General features: G+C 43.5%; 1 protein-coding gene across 2 annotated transcripts in view; it reads left to right on the forward strand.

Annotated features, from left to right (window-relative positions):
* The window catches only part of LOC140453526 (arf-GAP with SH3 domain, ANK repeat and PH domain-containing protein 2-like), an 80,087-nt gene that overhangs the window by 47,339 nt on the left and 15,200 nt on the right, over positions 1 to 17,548 (forward strand). For both annotated transcript variants that reach the window (XM_072548278.1, XM_072548279.1), the window contains exons 10-19: positions 532 to 618; positions 1,970 to 2,073; positions 2,861 to 2,930; positions 4,012 to 4,099; positions 4,553 to 4,601; positions 5,551 to 5,717; positions 8,957 to 9,090; positions 11,496 to 11,590; positions 15,915 to 16,095; positions 16,817 to 16,902. In XM_072548278.1, the coding sequence (XP_072404379.1) occupies positions 532 to 618; positions 1,970 to 2,073; positions 2,861 to 2,930; positions 4,012 to 4,099; positions 4,553 to 4,601; positions 5,551 to 5,717; positions 8,957 to 9,090; positions 11,496 to 11,590; positions 15,915 to 16,095; positions 16,817 to 16,902 (1,061 nt within the window). The remainder of the gene's footprint in view (positions 1 to 531; positions 619 to 1,969; positions 2,074 to 2,860; positions 2,931 to 4,011; positions 4,100 to 4,552; positions 4,602 to 5,550; positions 5,718 to 8,956; positions 9,091 to 11,495; positions 11,591 to 15,914; positions 16,096 to 16,816; positions 16,903 to 17,548) is intronic.

Here is a 17,548-nt window from a genome sequence, read left to right on the forward strand (position 1 = left end):
GGGGGTAGGGGCACAGTGTTATAATAATCGAGAAGCTATTCAGGATTGAGCTGAGGAAGGACTTCTTCACTCAGAGTTGTGAACCTATGGAATTCTCTCCCAAAGAAGCTTTTATAGCCAGTTTGTCAGATATATTCAAGAGGGAGCTGGATATGGCGCTTGCAGCTAAAGTGATCAAAGGGTATGGGGAAGAGGGTTGGAATGGGATACTGAGATTGCATGATCAGTCATGATCATATTGAATGGTGGTGCAGGCTCAAAGGGCTGAATGGCCTACTCCTACACCTATTTTCTATGGTTCTCTATCAAGTTGGGCTTCTTTCTGATGGCCAATTATTGATGTTACCATTTTTGTGATACATGGAGTTTTGATATCAGAGAGCCTTGAGGAAAAGGATGCAGAAAGATGAACTTTTTGTTTTAGCCTGGCATTCTGCCCTGCCTGTGTTAACCTGTTGTGCATTGGCTGAAACCTCTGGGCTGATCTCTTCTTGCTGTAACTTGAGACTTCATTTATCTTTTGGTTTGAAGCTGAAACAAGCACAAGATGAGGAGATGAAACAGCTGACCCAGATCAGAGACTCCCTGAGATCCGTACTCCAAGTGGATCACAAGGAGGTAGGTAACAACAGCATCAAGTGTGCTCCCTGCAAGCAGGAAGTTCCTTTAAAGTGGGAAGAGAAGGGGAAATTCCGCAGAGGACTGGAAGAGGATCAGAGAGTGGCAATTAGACAGGAGTGTGAGAGTCGGACTACAGTCATGGGTCACCAATGACCAATCTTACATCCGTAGCTTTCAGATTGAGTTCTTCTCGAAGAACAGCAAGTGATTACATGGAAAGATACAACTGTAAAGATTCTTGAGCAAATGAAAATTACCATTAGCTGGGAGAGAACAGTATTCCAAATGCTGAGTTTTGACGTTTTGATCAACTTTTGTTGGTGTAGCTGTTTTGATACTTTCTAAAGCCCAGGGACACACACCTTTCCTGGGTTGTTTGGTTTTGGTTGCCATTGTATTACTCGAGACGTCATTGTATTCAATACTCCTGTCCAATAGGCTCACCTCCATGGTCCTCCCGATGATGGTGAGCTACAGGAGGAGATATTAAAAACCGATTGCTTGGTCAAAAACATGAATTTTAAGAAGGTCATTAAAGGAGGTGCTCAGCAGATCTGGCAGCATCTGTAGAGAAACGTTTACTTTTGGGGTCAATCAGATTTATGAAGAAAGGGCTTGACCCTAAGCATTTAATTCTGTTTCTCATTCTACTGGTGTTACCAGACTTGCTGAGTCTTTCCAGAATTATCTGGTTTCTATTGAATTTCCAGCAACAGCAGTATTTTGAGTTTCCTCATAAGGCAGGAAGGGATTCTCGAGTGAGAAATATTTAACAGCAGAAGGTAGGTGGACCATTGAAAAAGCTACAGCAGCAACAGCGTATGGCGTTTGCTAAGCTGGATGATAAGATGGCACTAGAGAGGGTGAGGCTATGAAAAATCTAAATGTGCATAAAATAATGGGTGTCAAGGTACCTGGGGATTATGTACAGTGAGCACAGGGTGGGAGGGAGGGAAGGAGGGAGGTTACAGCTCAAACAGGATTTGAACGTCAAAATAGAGAAAGGGTTCAGTAAGATGGTAGAGATGGAGAGCTGGTGCCCTCCATATACACATGGAAGCCTAAACCTATATAAGTAGATTCTAGTGCTTTGGGAACACTTGTCTTTGGTAGCAGACATAGACTTGAGGGTGATTGCAGTGTGGGTGGATGAATGGTGACTCCTAATTCCTTCTGGCAAGAAGAAATAAATTGGTCTGAATGGTCTGTAACATTCATGTTTTATCTTTCGATTCAACACACAAAGGATTGTGGCACATTGAGAAAGTTCTCAGGCTGGTGGGCTGGGCTAGTTACCCATTGCCGTTTCCTGTACCAAACTCTTTGTTTCTCCATTTTCTTTTCTCAGGATGGTTTGAACAGGAAGAATTCAGGGTACAGCATCCATCCACTTCCAGGGAACCGTCTGTATGGTACAGAAAAATCTGGCTTTCTAAACAAAAAGAGTGATGGGTAAGAAATGGGAAAGATTTAACAGTGTCAGTCCTGAGTCTGAAAACCCTTCACTTTCAAATCACAATGTACTTGTGGAGCTGCAATGATTTCTCTCTCCTTGTATGAGGGGCGGGCGTTGGTGGCAAAGCCAATATTTACTGTCCATCACTAGTTGCTTTGGAATTGATTGTATGTCCAGGCTGATTGTGAGGGCAGTTAACAGTCTATAACATCGCTGTAGGATTGAGGTCACATGTAGGTCAGATCAGGTAAGGATGGCAGACTTCCTTCCTAAAGAAAGTTAGTCAACCAGATGGATTTTTGCTACAGCTGTCGAAGGTTTTAATTTATCTTTTTAATTCCAAATTTTTGCATTGAATTCTGATCTCTTTACCTTGAGAGCTGGGATTTGAACCCATACCCCCATCTTCTTGGTCCAGGGTCCTGGATTGCTACTCGGCTCACTATGTTGCCACTATCTCCCTCTAGTTCTACTCCAAAGAAAACATTAATGGGAGATTTGGTAGAGGTCCTCCATATTGTGTTATGTTTTGATAGTTTCTCCTTATTTGCCCTAATTCAATTCACTGGAGGGCTGTAATCAAGGATTTTGATTGAAGAATCTTTGGAAAAAGAGTCAGGGATGAAATGAGTTTTGTTTTACTATAGTAAGTTATGATAATCTAGAATGCATTACCTGAGAAAGGCAGTGAAAATGATAACTTAATTGGTGGGCCATAGAGGAGGTTAATTATAAATGTGGTGTATCTGGTGCAAATTCTGCTCTGTCTGTCTCCACTTCCAGGATCCGAAGAGTGTGGCAGAAGAGGAAGTGTGGGGTTAAATATGGCTACCTCACAATATCGCACAGTACTGTAAGTAAACATTACAGTAGTGTAAGGTATCCATATAGCATCAGCTGGTGGTAAAGCACCCATTTCCTATTTCCCTTTACCTTTTGTTATAGAAGCAGGTATTGAACGTCTCTGAATCTTCTCCCTTGGAACTTGACACTAGGGAGTAATGCATAAACTAAAATGAACAGCCTTTCAAAACTATATTTACTTTGTTTTTGTAACAGAATAAAAACAATCCGAAGCAGTAGCTAATTCTCCTTTCCCTTTTACTGCAGTGTAATGTCCCAGTATGTGAGCCACATGTCAGGAATGCCCAAAGTTTGATTCCAGTCTGTAATGAATCAGTTGATCTGAATGGGAGTGTTGGCGTTCCTACATTCCTTCTTCATCAGCCCTACTATAGAGGGGATGACAAGTTAACCAACGCCACAAATCATTGTAGATGTCTCTCAGCCTGGTCTGGATGTGTGTGTGCATGTTGAATGGAGACCAGGTAGGGCATGGCTGTGACACACTTGGTGGTGGAATAGCAGGCTTTCATTGTCAAAGAGCAGGCCACTTGGACAATCAACTGTCCTAAGGATTGCCCACCTGGTTCATTTTGTTGAACTGTCTGGGTGAGATGGGTGCAGGGTATCTAACTCAATTCTAAGAGGTAGAACCCAAGTGTACATGTTGGTCTGCGCCTACAGACTATGCTGCATTTGAGAGAGGATCTGTAGGAAGAGAGACTTTGTACAACCTTAGCACCTTTCATAACCTCCAAACATCCAAAAGGCTTCACATCAATGTAGCACTTTCAAAGTGCCAGGGACGGAAATGTGGCAGCCAATTAACAACACAGTGAGTTCCCGTAAAACAAGCTGCTGATAACCAGATAAATAATCAAAGTTTTTTATTCATGTTGGTTTAATTAAATTGCTCCTTAGGGCAATTAGAATGAAATGTTCAGATTTTTATCTTTGAAGTTAAATGCACTTTATACTGGCATCTTCAGTTGGGTAAGAGATTTTTAAAGAAGCACTTCCTTATTGGCTTTAAATAATTGCTGTTTGTTCCTATTCTGTATTTCTCATTTTCTTCTGCAATTCCCTTTCAGATTAACAGGCCTCCAGCCATACTCAAGCTGCTGACCTGTCAGGTGAAACCAAATTCCGAAGAAAAAAGGTGCTTCGATCTTATAACACGTAAGTCTGATTTACTATACAACATATATTAAGGCAAAGGACATGGTTACATTTATGTAGCACCCCTTTCGACCTTGGGATGTCCCAAGAAGCTTTACGGGCAACAAAGTACTCTTTTTGAAGTGTGGTGGCTTTGACATATGGAGAGATGCAGCAGTCAATTACTACAGAGCACATTCTCTCAAACAGCAAATAGGTAAGACACCAGTTAGTTGGGTGGCAGGATAATTATTGGCCAAAGACTTCATGCGCCTCCAGTTCTTCAAATAGCGTAGTAGAATCTTTGTACTCACCTGAGAGGGTAGATAGGATATTTATTGGACATCTCATTTGAAAGACAGTACCCCTGACTGTGTAATACACACTCTCTGGTGTGTCAGCATGAAGCATACATTTATGTTGAAGCTGTGCTGCTGTACTTTAGGCATCAAAATCTTGTTTGCTTTTGCGTAGATAATCGAACATACCACTTCCAAGCTGAGGATGAACAGGAATGTCAAGCGTGAGTAAAAGCATTGTTTTTGTATGACCTTTTACACTGGAAACCTCGTCTGATATTTATTTGCATAAGGTTTAGTGGCTGTCCTTTTCCATGTGTTCTGAGCAAAGTTTAAAATTTGAGTTGAGCAGATATGCTTCTAGGCCTTTTAGGCATCAAGGAACTTGGTCACATTTTCTGTGAAGTTACAAAATATTTACAGGCCATTCAGCCAATCAACTCCATGCTCGCACTTGTGTTGGACATTAACCTCTTCCTATCTTCCCTATCTAAGACCCGTCAAGGATAAAATAGCCTACATAATTAACAGTCATTCGCTCATTAAATACTCACTCCCCCCACCTCTGTTTTACAGAGGCAGTGGTGTGATCTATTCACTAGAGGTACTGTAGCAATTTGCTGAAGTCCCTCCAATAGCACCTCCCAAACTTGTGGCGTGTATCATTTAGAGCAAGGGCTGTTGATGTATGGGAACACTGTCCCTCCAAGCTCTATTCCAAGTCACATACCCACCGAAACTTGAAAACATATTGATTATTCATTGACACCAAGTCAAAATCCAGTTATTCTGTACCCAACAGTGCTGTGGGTGAACAAACCGACATCACAAGGACAATGAGAATTCACAACCAACACCGGAAGCACTTGGGGTGGGCCAACAACCTTCTGATTTAAGTAAGAGTGCTAACCGCTAAGCCAGGTTTCACACAATATCATATGCCAAAGACAGCCACAAATAAATTTTGTTTCATCTCTATATGCAAAGACCATGATTGAAGTTAAAGTTGTATTTGTATGTACTTATTTAATAACTTGCTGGCACACTATCTATACTGACACTGAACTTTATCCAGTAAAACAATGTCCACGTGAGTGCCTTGATGTGATTATTCATCGAGTCTAAGCCAGTCCTAAGTATTCATGGCTAGTGCATATGTTCTTGTGCTTTCAGATGGGTTTCTGTGTTACAGAACAGCAAGGAAGAGGCACTCAACAATGCCTTTAAAGGAGACAATGGCAATGGCAGCAATGACACTGTACAGGAACTGACCAAGTCAATCATTGCTGAGGTCAAAGGCATGCCAGGCAATGAGGTGTGCTGTGACTGTGGTGCTGCAGGTAAATGTCGCCTATCAGGGATCTGTTTACCTGTTTGTCTGTCCCATTCAAACATGAAGTTGGGGTGAGTCAGCTGTATCCACATATAGGAACACCAGCCTTTAGTGCATGCCTGTGTTTTAGGATATTTCTGCTAGTGATTGGGGTTGGATGTGTGCGTGTTGGAGGTTGAGGGATTATCTTGACCAATGAGTTTAGTGCTACTAGGTTCAGGTTGTGTTTGAAAGTCTGATTGTCGTGTATAATTTTGGTTTGAGTTGCTGGTTACCAGGACTTGAATCGTCTACCTGGAGTTTCTGGTTTAGCTTCTCCAAACAAGTTCAAGTGCTGACTAGGTGCAATTCTTACAGACAATTCAGTGTGGGCTCTATCCCCTTACATTTACTGGAGGCATGGATTGCTCTTGTTGGCACAAAGGGGACAGTTCAGTATGCCTTCGGAACAAAGGGATAGAGTTGTGAGGTGGTACTGAAGACCCAGTGGATAGGCATATCTCATCACAGGGGGGTGGAGGGGTGGGTGTGTGTGAGATCTCGATCCCAATCCCCATCCCCATATCCATCCCCTCTTGCTGCATGGAACATCCTATTCTTCTTGCTGATAGAGGTCAGCCCTGAGCAAATTGTTCGAGACCAAATGCTGTATTTGTCTTGATGTCTTTAGTAACGTGGGTAGTGTGGTCCTCACTCCTTCCAGGTGGAGTCCTCAGAAACACGTTTTGGCTGCTTTTGGAGGCTTTTCAGCCCTTAACATATTCATCGATATTCCCATCTCCAATATATTTTGAGCAAGAAAGATGTCAGGTTGAGCAACCTCTCCCTCAGTTTCCCCTTGCTGCACACTGTCCCCTATGTCCTGCACCATGGACTGAATTGGACTCAACCACCAACTCAAACCACTTTCCAATTCACATGTCTGTGTAAGTATTGGGTGTTGCAATGCTCTGGAGCTTGCACAATGGTGAACACCAGTTTTAATTTGCACTTACAATTGGCTGTGCTTATTGTTAAAAGTTGATGGTTGTTGGAGGGTGTTAGTTTAGGTGGTAGTTTACAAAAATACCACAGCTCCTTCAGTAAGCATTAAAAAGGGTAATCAGCTGTTTAATGACCCTTTGGGATGGCTGTTTCAAATCTTGTCCTAAATCCATGTTCAAACTTGAGACTCATTGTCAGCTGCTTTTGGAGGCTTTTATGTGCTTAATGTATTCGTTGATATTCCCATCACCAATTTGTTTTGAGCAAGAAAGATTTCAGGTTGAGGAACTTCTCCCTCAGCTTCCCCTTGCTGCACACTGCCCCTGCCTCCCTTCCCATAATCCCCACCCATCCCCATCCCCCATCCCCCTAACCATCTCTGATCAGGATAGGCTTATGGTTATAAAGCGAGAGTGTTTAAGCTGAAAGGGCAGTGTGGAGAGATGATGGCAGAGTGGGCGATGCTGAGAGGCTCATGCCCTGGGCACTGGAATCCAATCTCATTGCAACAGGTAGTTGGGTTTATTCACTTAATAATAAAGTTAGTCTCAGCAATGGTGACCAGAACGCTCATCGATTGTTGCAAAAACCTATCCTTACCTGATCTGGCCCACCATGTGATACCAAATCCACAGCAGTGAAGTCGACTCTGATAGGCCTAGTGACTCACTCAGTTGAAGGGCAATTAAGGAGTGACAACAAATTCTGGCCTTGGAGAACTTCTATTCTCTGAGTGAGGCTGAGGGAACTCTTAATATATTCCTGATCTTGGGCTCCGTTTACCTCCATCACAGGACGCTGAGGAATGCCAGTTGAAATTGAGTTTAAAGTCCAGTGGAAGGTGTGACTCCCCTGTCCCTGAGGCAAATGCATTACCTGAGTGGCTCTTACCCTCCTCTGTGTGTAATTATAGTTCATAAAGTTTGTTGCTGTTCACTCCCAAAACCAGATTTCAGATTACTACACTATATAAAGCAAGTGGTTTTCTGCCAGCTCTCACTGAGAAACTAGCATAGGCCACGTGTGGAAGACTGGTCATTTTTAGCCACACTGATACCGGATGTTTTGCGAGTTTGGTAGGTGTTACCCAGTTGGGCAGTTAAAATCCTTTTCTCTTTTGATTGTATTGGTAATGCTTCAGATGAACCATCAGAAGTGACAATTGTACCTCAGTTCTTGAACCCAGCAGTTGGGATGGAGCAATTCAGTGGTGTACTTTTTTTTGAGATACTAAACCATAAATGTTTCTAGTGTTTGGAAAAATTTATTAGGTGGCATTTGCGATACCCAGGCTTCCTGCACCATGAACTGAACTGATCTCAACCACCAACTCCAAAACACTTTCTAATTCATGTGTTTGCATAAGCATTTGGGTATTGCAATGCTCAGGAGCTTGACTTCCTACACCATGTTAGTGATTTTGGCTCTTCTGGCTAGTGGGAGAAATGACAGCTATCTAAAATAAAGAGTTGCTTTTTGCAATGATGCTCACTGTTGCATTTTAATAGAATCTTTAACATAGCAAGATATCCCAAACAACAACATTGGAGTCCAAATGGATAGAAGTGGAAGCTGAGCCACATGAGATTAGGAGAGATGATCCAAAAGGTTAGTCCAAGTGATGGATTTTATGAAAAGGAGAAGAGAATCTTGGAGAGGTTTTTGGATGAACTTTGAGAAGTTGGGATTACACAGCTGAAGGCATGGCCACCAATGGTGCAGTGAGGGGGATGCACAACAGGTTAGAGTTGGAGGAAGAAAGTGATCTTGGAGGGTTGAGATTACAGAAATTTAAAAAGAGGAAACAGTGGAGGGATTTGAGCATTGAAAATCAAGTAACCCCCCCCTCCAAGTGGCTGTTGTTGAACAGCAGTGGATATGAGTAGAGTTACACTGTTTAAAAGACATTTGGGTAAGTACATGATAAGAAATGGTTGGAGAGATATGGGCCAAGTGCAGGTAGGTGGGACTAGTTTAGTTTGGGATTATGGTTTGAATGGACTGGTTGGCCCAAAGGGTCTGTTTCCATGCTTTATGGCTCTATGATTCTATAACTGGTCCAACTATCTCCAAGCCATGATGGGTTTTCATTATCTGCCCTCAGGTTGAGGGTGGGCTCCGTGGGGGGTTGGGAAGCTGGGTGGGGCAGGATTTGCCTATTGAATACAACTGGTCCTAATTCAAAGGTGTTGATGTAATAGCTGATTTTATATGGTGTTCTCTTGTAATCAAGTGTAAATAATCCTGCTGATCTTGTTTTAGATCCTACTTGGCTCTCTACCAATCTGGGCATTGTCATCTGTATTGAATGTTCTGGAATTCATCGAGAATTGGGTGTCCACTATTCCAGGATACAATCTCTCATGCTGGATGTACTAGGCACGTCTGAACTCTTGGTGAGTCAGATTTTCTTACTGCAGCCTCTTTGGTGTTCTTTCTTTTCTCTTTCTTGTCTTCAAATAACTTAGCCCAGCTTCGGGATACCCCAAAGTGCTATACAGACAATGCAGTCCTTTTACTGTGCAGCCACCATGATAATGTGAGGCAATGCAGTATCCAAGTAGAGCGCAGAAAGATTCCACAGAGAGCAGTGTGAAGATGACCAAACAGGCTTTGACACATTGAGGGATAAATGTTAGCCAGAGCATCAGGGAGAAGTTCCAAGCTCTTTTGAAATATGGTCATGGGATTCCTTCCAACATCCACCAAGAAGGGTAAACGTGGTTTCACTTCACTGTCTGTCTGACAGTGCAGCTCTCCCTCAACACTCTCTTGTAGAAGCATCAATCTTGATTCTGTGCTCAAATCTCAAGACTGGGACTTAGACCCACAGCCTTCTGACTACGAGGCAAGGGCGTGACTAACTGAGCCAGGACTGACCTGCAGTTAGAAAGTTTATTTGACTTTTGTGGCACTATTGTGAAACTTGACGCTATTTTTTTTAAAAAGAAGAATTAAATACAGGGTTCACTTGTATTTTATTTATTCACCTTCTGTCCCCATTTCACTTTGCCAGAAAGTTCTGGGGTGAGTTACACCTCCCTAACTTGGCATTAACCCATGTGTGCTAAGTTTCAACCTTGCTGCCCTTTCTAACTCGGGAACTCTCTGGCTGAAGATTTCCACTTCTCTACCACCCTGACTCTCTGCTCCTGTCTTAAGATTAGATCAAAATGTGCCCATTCTGATGCCAAGGCCTGATAAAGCACATTGACTGCTGGTCATGATGCTATGACAAGAGCCTGTTTATAAACCCAGATTCTCATTGGCTCAGGGGCTTTAAATTACTGCTGGTTAATGAGATTGTCTTCTGTTCCCCAGATGCTATAGTTCATCTTTTGATTTGGTCTTTAGACTGAGGTAGGTCTCTACATGTGTTTGTCATGTAAGCACACGTTCCGGGGGTGGTGGGGGGGAGGGTTGATAAATATTTGCATTCACTCTGTACAAACCTTTTGACATCAGTAAAATCTAACTCTGTTATCCACTTGACTGCCGTGAATTTCCAGATACTCAACAGTAAATGTCATAGACCACTCCTCTCTGCAGGGCATTGTGTGTCGTGCAATAGGTGCACACCTCCCAGTCTGCAGAAGTGAGAATTCTGCCACCTTTCTCTCTTTCCTCACTCCATCCCTGATGCTGTTCTACACCATGTCTGATCAGCTAACTCAGCACAGGGCCTGAACCCAGGACTTTCCTCTGCTGTTTTACGCACTGTCAGCAGACTAGGTTTCCTTTGGGTTCAATATCTGTCATGTTGTGATCTTTGTCCATCACATGAATTCCTTTATTTAAAGGAGCTTTTCATAACAAGGGTTCACGATAATCTTTGCTCCTGGAGCACTGAACAAAATGTTTCCCCTTTATCTGAATGGACAATGAATGCTTCTTAATCCTCTTGACGTGTGAGGTCCTCCCTAGAAAAGCTATTTGTGCTATGTTTTGGAAACTGAATGCTGCCAAGGTAACGTTTTGCCTTGGAGTGTTGGCTATATGCCCATTCACTGATTCACTGAAGTCCTTGAGCAATAGGTAATTGGTGTTACTGGTTAGGAGAGTGTGTTGGGGTGTTTAGGTGCTAATGGATATGACTGAGCCTGGATAACATAGGGAATAGGTGGGAATGGCTCTACGGCTCTGGGTGTTGCCATGCATAGTGTGGGTTTGTGTGCACAATGAGGTGGAATGACCATCTGCAGGCAGTCATCCCATGTAATGTATTATAAATTCCACTTTGGAAATAGAACCAGTCTGACTCAAGATTGGGATACCAACAGACTGTAACCTCACACCTTTAATGCATTGTCTCAGCTGAGATGTCACCTTTTTTTTAAGAAAACCTTAAGTTATCTTGAGAATGTGACTGAAAAGAAGTTCTGGGATTTAAATATTAATGAACTGAAACCTGCAACCCATTCAAAAAGATTAACGAACTTAACAATAATCTAGGCTTGTTCAATGTATCATTTTAGTCATGTGACACTGTATTCTTTTCCTATAAATTCTGTGTCTTATGGGCCTGCTCCAGAGCTACCTGATGAAGGAGCAGCGCTCTGAAAGCTAGTGCTTCCAAATAAACCTGTTGGATTGTAACCTGGTGTTGTGTGATTTTTAATTTTGTCCACCCCAGTCCAACACTGGCTCCTCCACATCATGGTTGCTGATAACACAGTGTGCATAGGGGTCTGTGTTGTGCTGTACCTAAGTAACTATAAAGACGCAGCTGATCCTTTTCAAGTGTTCACTTGCTTTACATTCCGTACATGCCATTAATCCAGTGCTATCTTGCTTCCTACAGCTTGCTAATAACATCGGGAACACTAGGTTGAATGAGATTTTTGAGGCAAACTTGCCGGCTCAGTGTGGAGTAAAACCCACTTCAACCAGTGACATGTAAGTACCACATTAGGGCCAGTGTTGTGAAGAGGGAGTAGGGGGGGTTTGTGAATAGTGGGCTGAATAGACCATCTGTCATCACAAAGTCCTCCTTACTCCCATCTCGGGGCTAGTGCCAACATTGGGAGAGTTGTCTCTCAGGCAAGTCAAGAAACAGCCCGACATAATTGTACATCGTGGAATCAAACCTTGGAAATAATGTCCCAGATACAATCATCACCTGTCCTAGCTCAGGATAGGCCCAGCATAGGGGCAGTACAGTGACACACATTCGGGGTGCAGTGCCCTAAAAGTCTTCAACATTGACTCTGAAGCTAGTAAAGTCTCATGGCATGAGGTCATACACAGGAAAGGAGACCTACTGCTGTTTACCACACACTGTCCTCTCCTTCACCTTGGCTGATGAATCAGTACTTCTCCATGTTGGACACTACTTGGAAGAATCACTGAGGGTGGCAATGGTGTAGAATGTACACTGGATGTGGGACTTCAGTGTCCACAGGTTGATTTCTGCCAGGATCATTCAGCTCCTGACCTCATCTCAGCATTGATTCAAATGTGGGGAGAAAAGCTAAAGTACAGAGGTGAGGTGAGAGTGACAGCTCATGGCATTAAGGCTCCATTTGATAGAATATGGCATCCAGAAGCCTTAGAAAAACTACAGTCAATGGAAATCTGGAATGGGTGGGGAAGGTGTGGATGGCTGGTGGAGATGCATCTCCACTGGTTGGAGTCATACTCATCACAAAGAAGATGGTCGTAGTTGTTGGAGGTCAGTCATCTTAGCTCCAGAAATCTCTTCAGGAGTTCCCAGGATGGTATCCTCGGTCCAATCATCTCCAGCTGCTTCATCTATCACCTTCCCTCCATCATAAAGTCAGAAGTGCTCAGCACCATTCATGACTCCTCAAATACTGAGACGAGAGTGTGATGTTGGAAAAGCATAGCAAGTCAGGCAGCATCTGAGGAGCAGGAGGATCGACATTTTGGGCATAAGGCCCTTCATCAGATGCTGAGGTAAATTTCCAAGATTTGGACAAAATCCAAGTTTGGGATGAAAAATGGCAAGTAACATTCAGGCCTGGCAATGACCACCTCCAACAAGACAAAATCTAACCATCACTTCTTGACATTCAATGACATTATCGTTGCTGAATCTCCATTATCAACATCCCGGGGGTTACCATTTTCCAGAAACTAAACTGGACTAGCCATGGAAATAGTTTTGGTACAAGAGCAGGTCAGAGGCTAGGGATTCGGCAGTGAGTAACTCCCCTACTGTCCCCTCAAAGCCTGTCCATCATCTACAAGGCTCAAGCCTGGAGTGTGATGGAATACTCTCAACTGGCCTGGATGGGTCCAAAGAGAAGCTTGCCAACATCCAGGACAAAGCAGCCTGCTTGGCTAGCACCACATTCACTCTCTCCACCACCAATGCTCAGTTGCAGCAGTGTTCACCAAGGATCCTTCAACAGAACCTTCCAAACCCATAACCATCACCTGGAACATCACCATCTGCAAGTTTCCACTCCAAGTAACTCACCATTCTGACTTGGAATTATATCACCTTTCCTTCAGTCTTGTTGGGTCAAAATCTTGGAACTCCCTCCCCTAGGGCATTGGGGGTCTACCCAAACCAGATGGATTGCAGTGGTTCAAAAAGGCCTTTCACCACCACCTTCTCAAGGACAACTAGAGATGGGCAATGAATGCTGGCCAGCCAATGACGCCCACATCCTGCAAATGAATAAAAGTGCTTGCTATTTTTTTTTCCCCTGCCCAACCGCCATCCTTCAAAGCCACTGGTGGTGGAACTTCAAATCAAATCAAATCCAACATCATAACCAGTAAATACTGTAAATGCAAGGATTGAAGTCAAAGGCCTCCAGACTTATCCTGCATGTTGTTCAATGTGCAGTTGTCATGGAATTACTGTGCCTGCTGCTGTGTAAGGCGTCTGGCAAGCAACCAAAACCACATTTCCAGTTTTTCTGCATCATCATTAATGTCACACTAAATACATCCTTTATCCCCTTGGAGCCCGATTCCAACTGTAAAATGCCTTTGGGTGATTTGTTGTGTATAAATGTTACTTTTTATTAAAGCAAATGTAAGTGGGAAAAGAAGTGAATTATATCACGGAGAGATTGGAGGTGACCTTTCGGTCTTTCGTTCCTGTACAATCTTGGTCAATCTGCACCGCAACTCCACTTACCTACCTTTTGCTTTGTACACCTCGAAGCCTGTAACCTGAAAACAAAACAATTTGCATTGGTTTTGAAAGCTCCAATTTGTCCTATAGCATCCACAGACACTTTAGTGGAGACGGTTCCAGAATTCCCCAACCCCCTTTGTGTTGGGAGAAAATGGGACCGGATTCTAGCCCTAAATGGCTGTAATTTGAAGGCCATGATGATACCTCTCAAGTCTGTAGCCAATCTTACTGCCAAATCCTTCAACATCTTTGATTGCCCCTAAATGCCTTGTATTCCAGAATGTGAACAAAGACATCATCAGCATGGAGAAGGCCATTCAGCCCATTGTATCAGCACTGGCTCTTTTGAAGAGTTAGTTCTGATCTCCTACTCTGTCCTCATATTCACACACAATTGATCTCTCTCGTAAATCTCCTCTGAGACCCTATTAAGTCTGTTTCCGTCATCTGTAAGGTATTGCTGCCGGGATCAGTCACCTTGAATCTGTAACCTCTGTTTATATTCCTTCAGCTATTGGAATGTTTTTCTTTATCTACTTTATCTTCAACCTGTCACATTTTTAAACACCTCTATCAGGTCTCCCCTTCTTCTCCCCTGCTCAAAGGTGAACAATCTCAACTCCTCCAAATCATTTGCAAAACTATAATTCCTTCTCCTTGATTTCAGTGACTCTGTGTCCGATCCGTATCTAAAGTCTTTGCGCACTTCCTGAAGGGTGGTGCCTGGAAATAAACACAGTACTTCAACCAGGAATGAACTTGTGCTGTAGAATGATCTGTTATAACTTCCGAGCAGTTGTACTTGGTGCTTTCGCATCTGTTTTAATCAACCAGTTTTTAACCTGTGTCGCCTTCCTCAATGAGTTCTTCACCAGCCCTCCCTGCAGCTTGCCTTTTTCATCTTGTACCATTTTACCAGTCAAGACAAATCTCCTCTCATCATTAATGTGGCGATCTTTCCCCTGTGCAGTGTGGGAGTCTTTTGTATAAATGTTATGGCACTTCATTGGAAAAAAAGAGCCTTTGGAATTTTAAGAAAGCGTTAGTCGAATTCCTCGGAGTCCTTGGTGTAACAGGAGATTAAACTATTTCTGTTTTGTTTGTTTGGGCAAAGGCCAGGTGTAATGTCCGTTTCTCTTGAAGACAATAGCTAGTGCTGGAATGGTGTGGGTGGAATTGTTTCACAGCCATCAGCTCCCCCCCAGCCGGGAACCAAACCCAACCGAACAGTTTTGATGCGTGTGTCAGTGGAAGGCTGTGGGTGCACCACCATTCTGTCTGATCCTTTTCAGCAGGCGCTTCTCCATGCTCTCCCAACCGCAGCTGATCAGGGAAATAAGGAATTGAACCTGGGATTCTTTTTAAATCCGTGAGACTTAATAACCTCATCTTGCAATCTACCTAGCATCCAGCAGCTGAATGGTTAGGGCTGTGTGTACGTCTTAGACCTTGACTACTGAGAGCTCTCCATCTACAAAAACACTAAGCGGGATCACAGTGACCAGTAACGGAGGATTCAAAATAAACAAATCTCTAGCTGGCCTGACCTCCTCTGTCTGATCTTATAAATGAATTTGCCTTCTCGATGTTGGATGACAAACAACTAGTACCTTTTGATCTTCTGCACAGTGATCCCTGAAGTCCAGTTGACCAGTTGAATCCAAAGCTGGAAGGAGGGCAGGATTCAAAATTACTGTCCAGAAATAGGTCATTCAGCCCGACTGGTCCATGCTAGTATTTATGGTCCAGAGAAACCTCCTCTGCATCCCTACTGCACAGACCCATTACCAGCACAATGTTCAGGTCTTTCCCTAAGCAGCCTTTTAAATGCACCGAATGTCCCCAGTGGTTGCAATCTTTGGGTAAGAAAGTTTCTCTTCAATTCCCTATTGGATTTTGTCAGTGACTGCCATACCTTCATGAATTATAAGGCCTCAGATGGAAAGTGCATGCTGAGTTGTAACCCACTGAATGAGAGACTGGTGGATGTTAGTCTTTGAACTGTATTGAATGTGATGTGTTGAATTGGTTCCTTGAGCAGCTGGGGCCACGAGGCTATGATCTTCAAGCTAACCTCTGCTTAAAGATTCCCTCTACACCCAATAGGAACTCTCGTAAGGAATTTATTACGGCAAAATACGTGGAGCACAAATATACGAAGAAAGGTGTTTGCGAGGATGGGTGGAAGCTGTTTGAGGCCATCCGGAACAAGGACATCCTGAGTCTGCTGCAGATGTACAGTGAGCGTGTGGATTTCAGTGCAGCACTCAGCCTGCCAGATGGACAGGTAACTCTTCTTACTCCTTCCCCACTCTGTCTCCTGTTCACCCATCACTCCAATAGTGGTGTCTTTAGCTTAACAGGAAGCATTCCTCATATCCATTCCTATCTATTTTCACTGAGCTGATTATTGGGATGGTTAGGCTGCCTATGAGGAGTGAGAGAGAGAGGGGAAGCTGGGCTTTCATTCCCTAAAGGTGCCACAAACACGATGCTGAAGACACTCAGCAGGTCTGGTAGTATCTGTGCAGAAAGGAACAAAGTTAATGTTTTGGGTTTGATAAGATACTTCCTTGGGTGCTTTCGTGAAGTATGCAAACTTCTTAAAGGGTAGGTGTTTCCTCTGGCTGGGGAAAGAGCTCTGGAACTAGAGGTCACAGTTTCAGATTTAAAGGGCAGGCCATTTCAGACTGAGATGAAGACTGTTCACTTGGAGGGTTCTCTGTCCCAAAGGGCTGTGGAGTCACAGTCATTGAGTATGGTTGTGACAGAGATTGATAGCTTTCTTGATTTTATGAATATTGAGAGACACAGAGACAGTGTGGAAAAATGGCATTGAGGTAAGACATGAGCCATGATGAGGTTGATTGGGAGAACAGGTTTGAGGGGCTGAATGGCCTACTCCCATGTTCCTATTTGAACTATGGAATCATAGCATCCCTACAGTGCTGTTGGAGTCATAACTTTTAAAATAAAAATCCTTCGAACAATTTTTCTTTTTTTTATAGGACCTTGGGGAAACACCGTTGCACCTCGCTGTGCGGTTGGCAGACAGAACATCGCTGGCTTTGGTTGACTTTCTGATCCAGAATGGGTCGGTATCATTTCCAATGCAGAGTTGGAATGTATCTAGTTTGGAGTTGGCTGTTTCTCAGATCTTAATGTGGCTTTCCTGGCTGGGAAAGGCCTGTTTTTATTATTTCTGTTTCGCTCTTTTGATTCAGATTAGAAGCATCCACCTTCAGCTGTTTGGGTCATGTGATTTGAGCCAGGATATGGAGCTGAACACGCATGTTCAAACACACATTATTGCTCAGGTTTCTGCAATGTCACTGACCCGACGTAGCTTTCATGATCTGATCAGGTGATCTCAGTGACCTTTTGGATCACTGAGGGGTAAATTCCTTTTTTGTCCAGGTTGTCTGGAGTGTTCCTGCTGCAGCCCTGATTGGAAGGCAGAAACCTCACAACTGACCAGATATTAAACCCGAAACCTCCCTGGTCTGTATGACCCGGTGATGAAGAAGGAAAGGTCAATGTAATTCCGAGTCGGGATGACGTCAGGATTGATGGCAGTGATCCTAGTTCTGGTGGCTCTCCAACATGCCTCCATCATTGAAGTGATGGAGGTTCTGGGTTTGAGATGCAACCAAAGAAAGCCTTATGATTGTGGGGTGGGTGGCGGGTGTGGAATAACCTGGAGGTCAGACAGGGTCTTACGGTTCGGCCTTTGAGTTAGA

This window comes from Chiloscyllium punctatum, chromosome 27 (genome assembly GCF_047496795.1).
Source record: "Chiloscyllium punctatum isolate Juve2018m chromosome 27, sChiPun1.3, whole genome shotgun sequence".
Taxonomy (NCBI): Eukaryota; Metazoa; Chordata; class Chondrichthyes; order Orectolobiformes; family Hemiscylliidae; genus Chiloscyllium; species Chiloscyllium punctatum.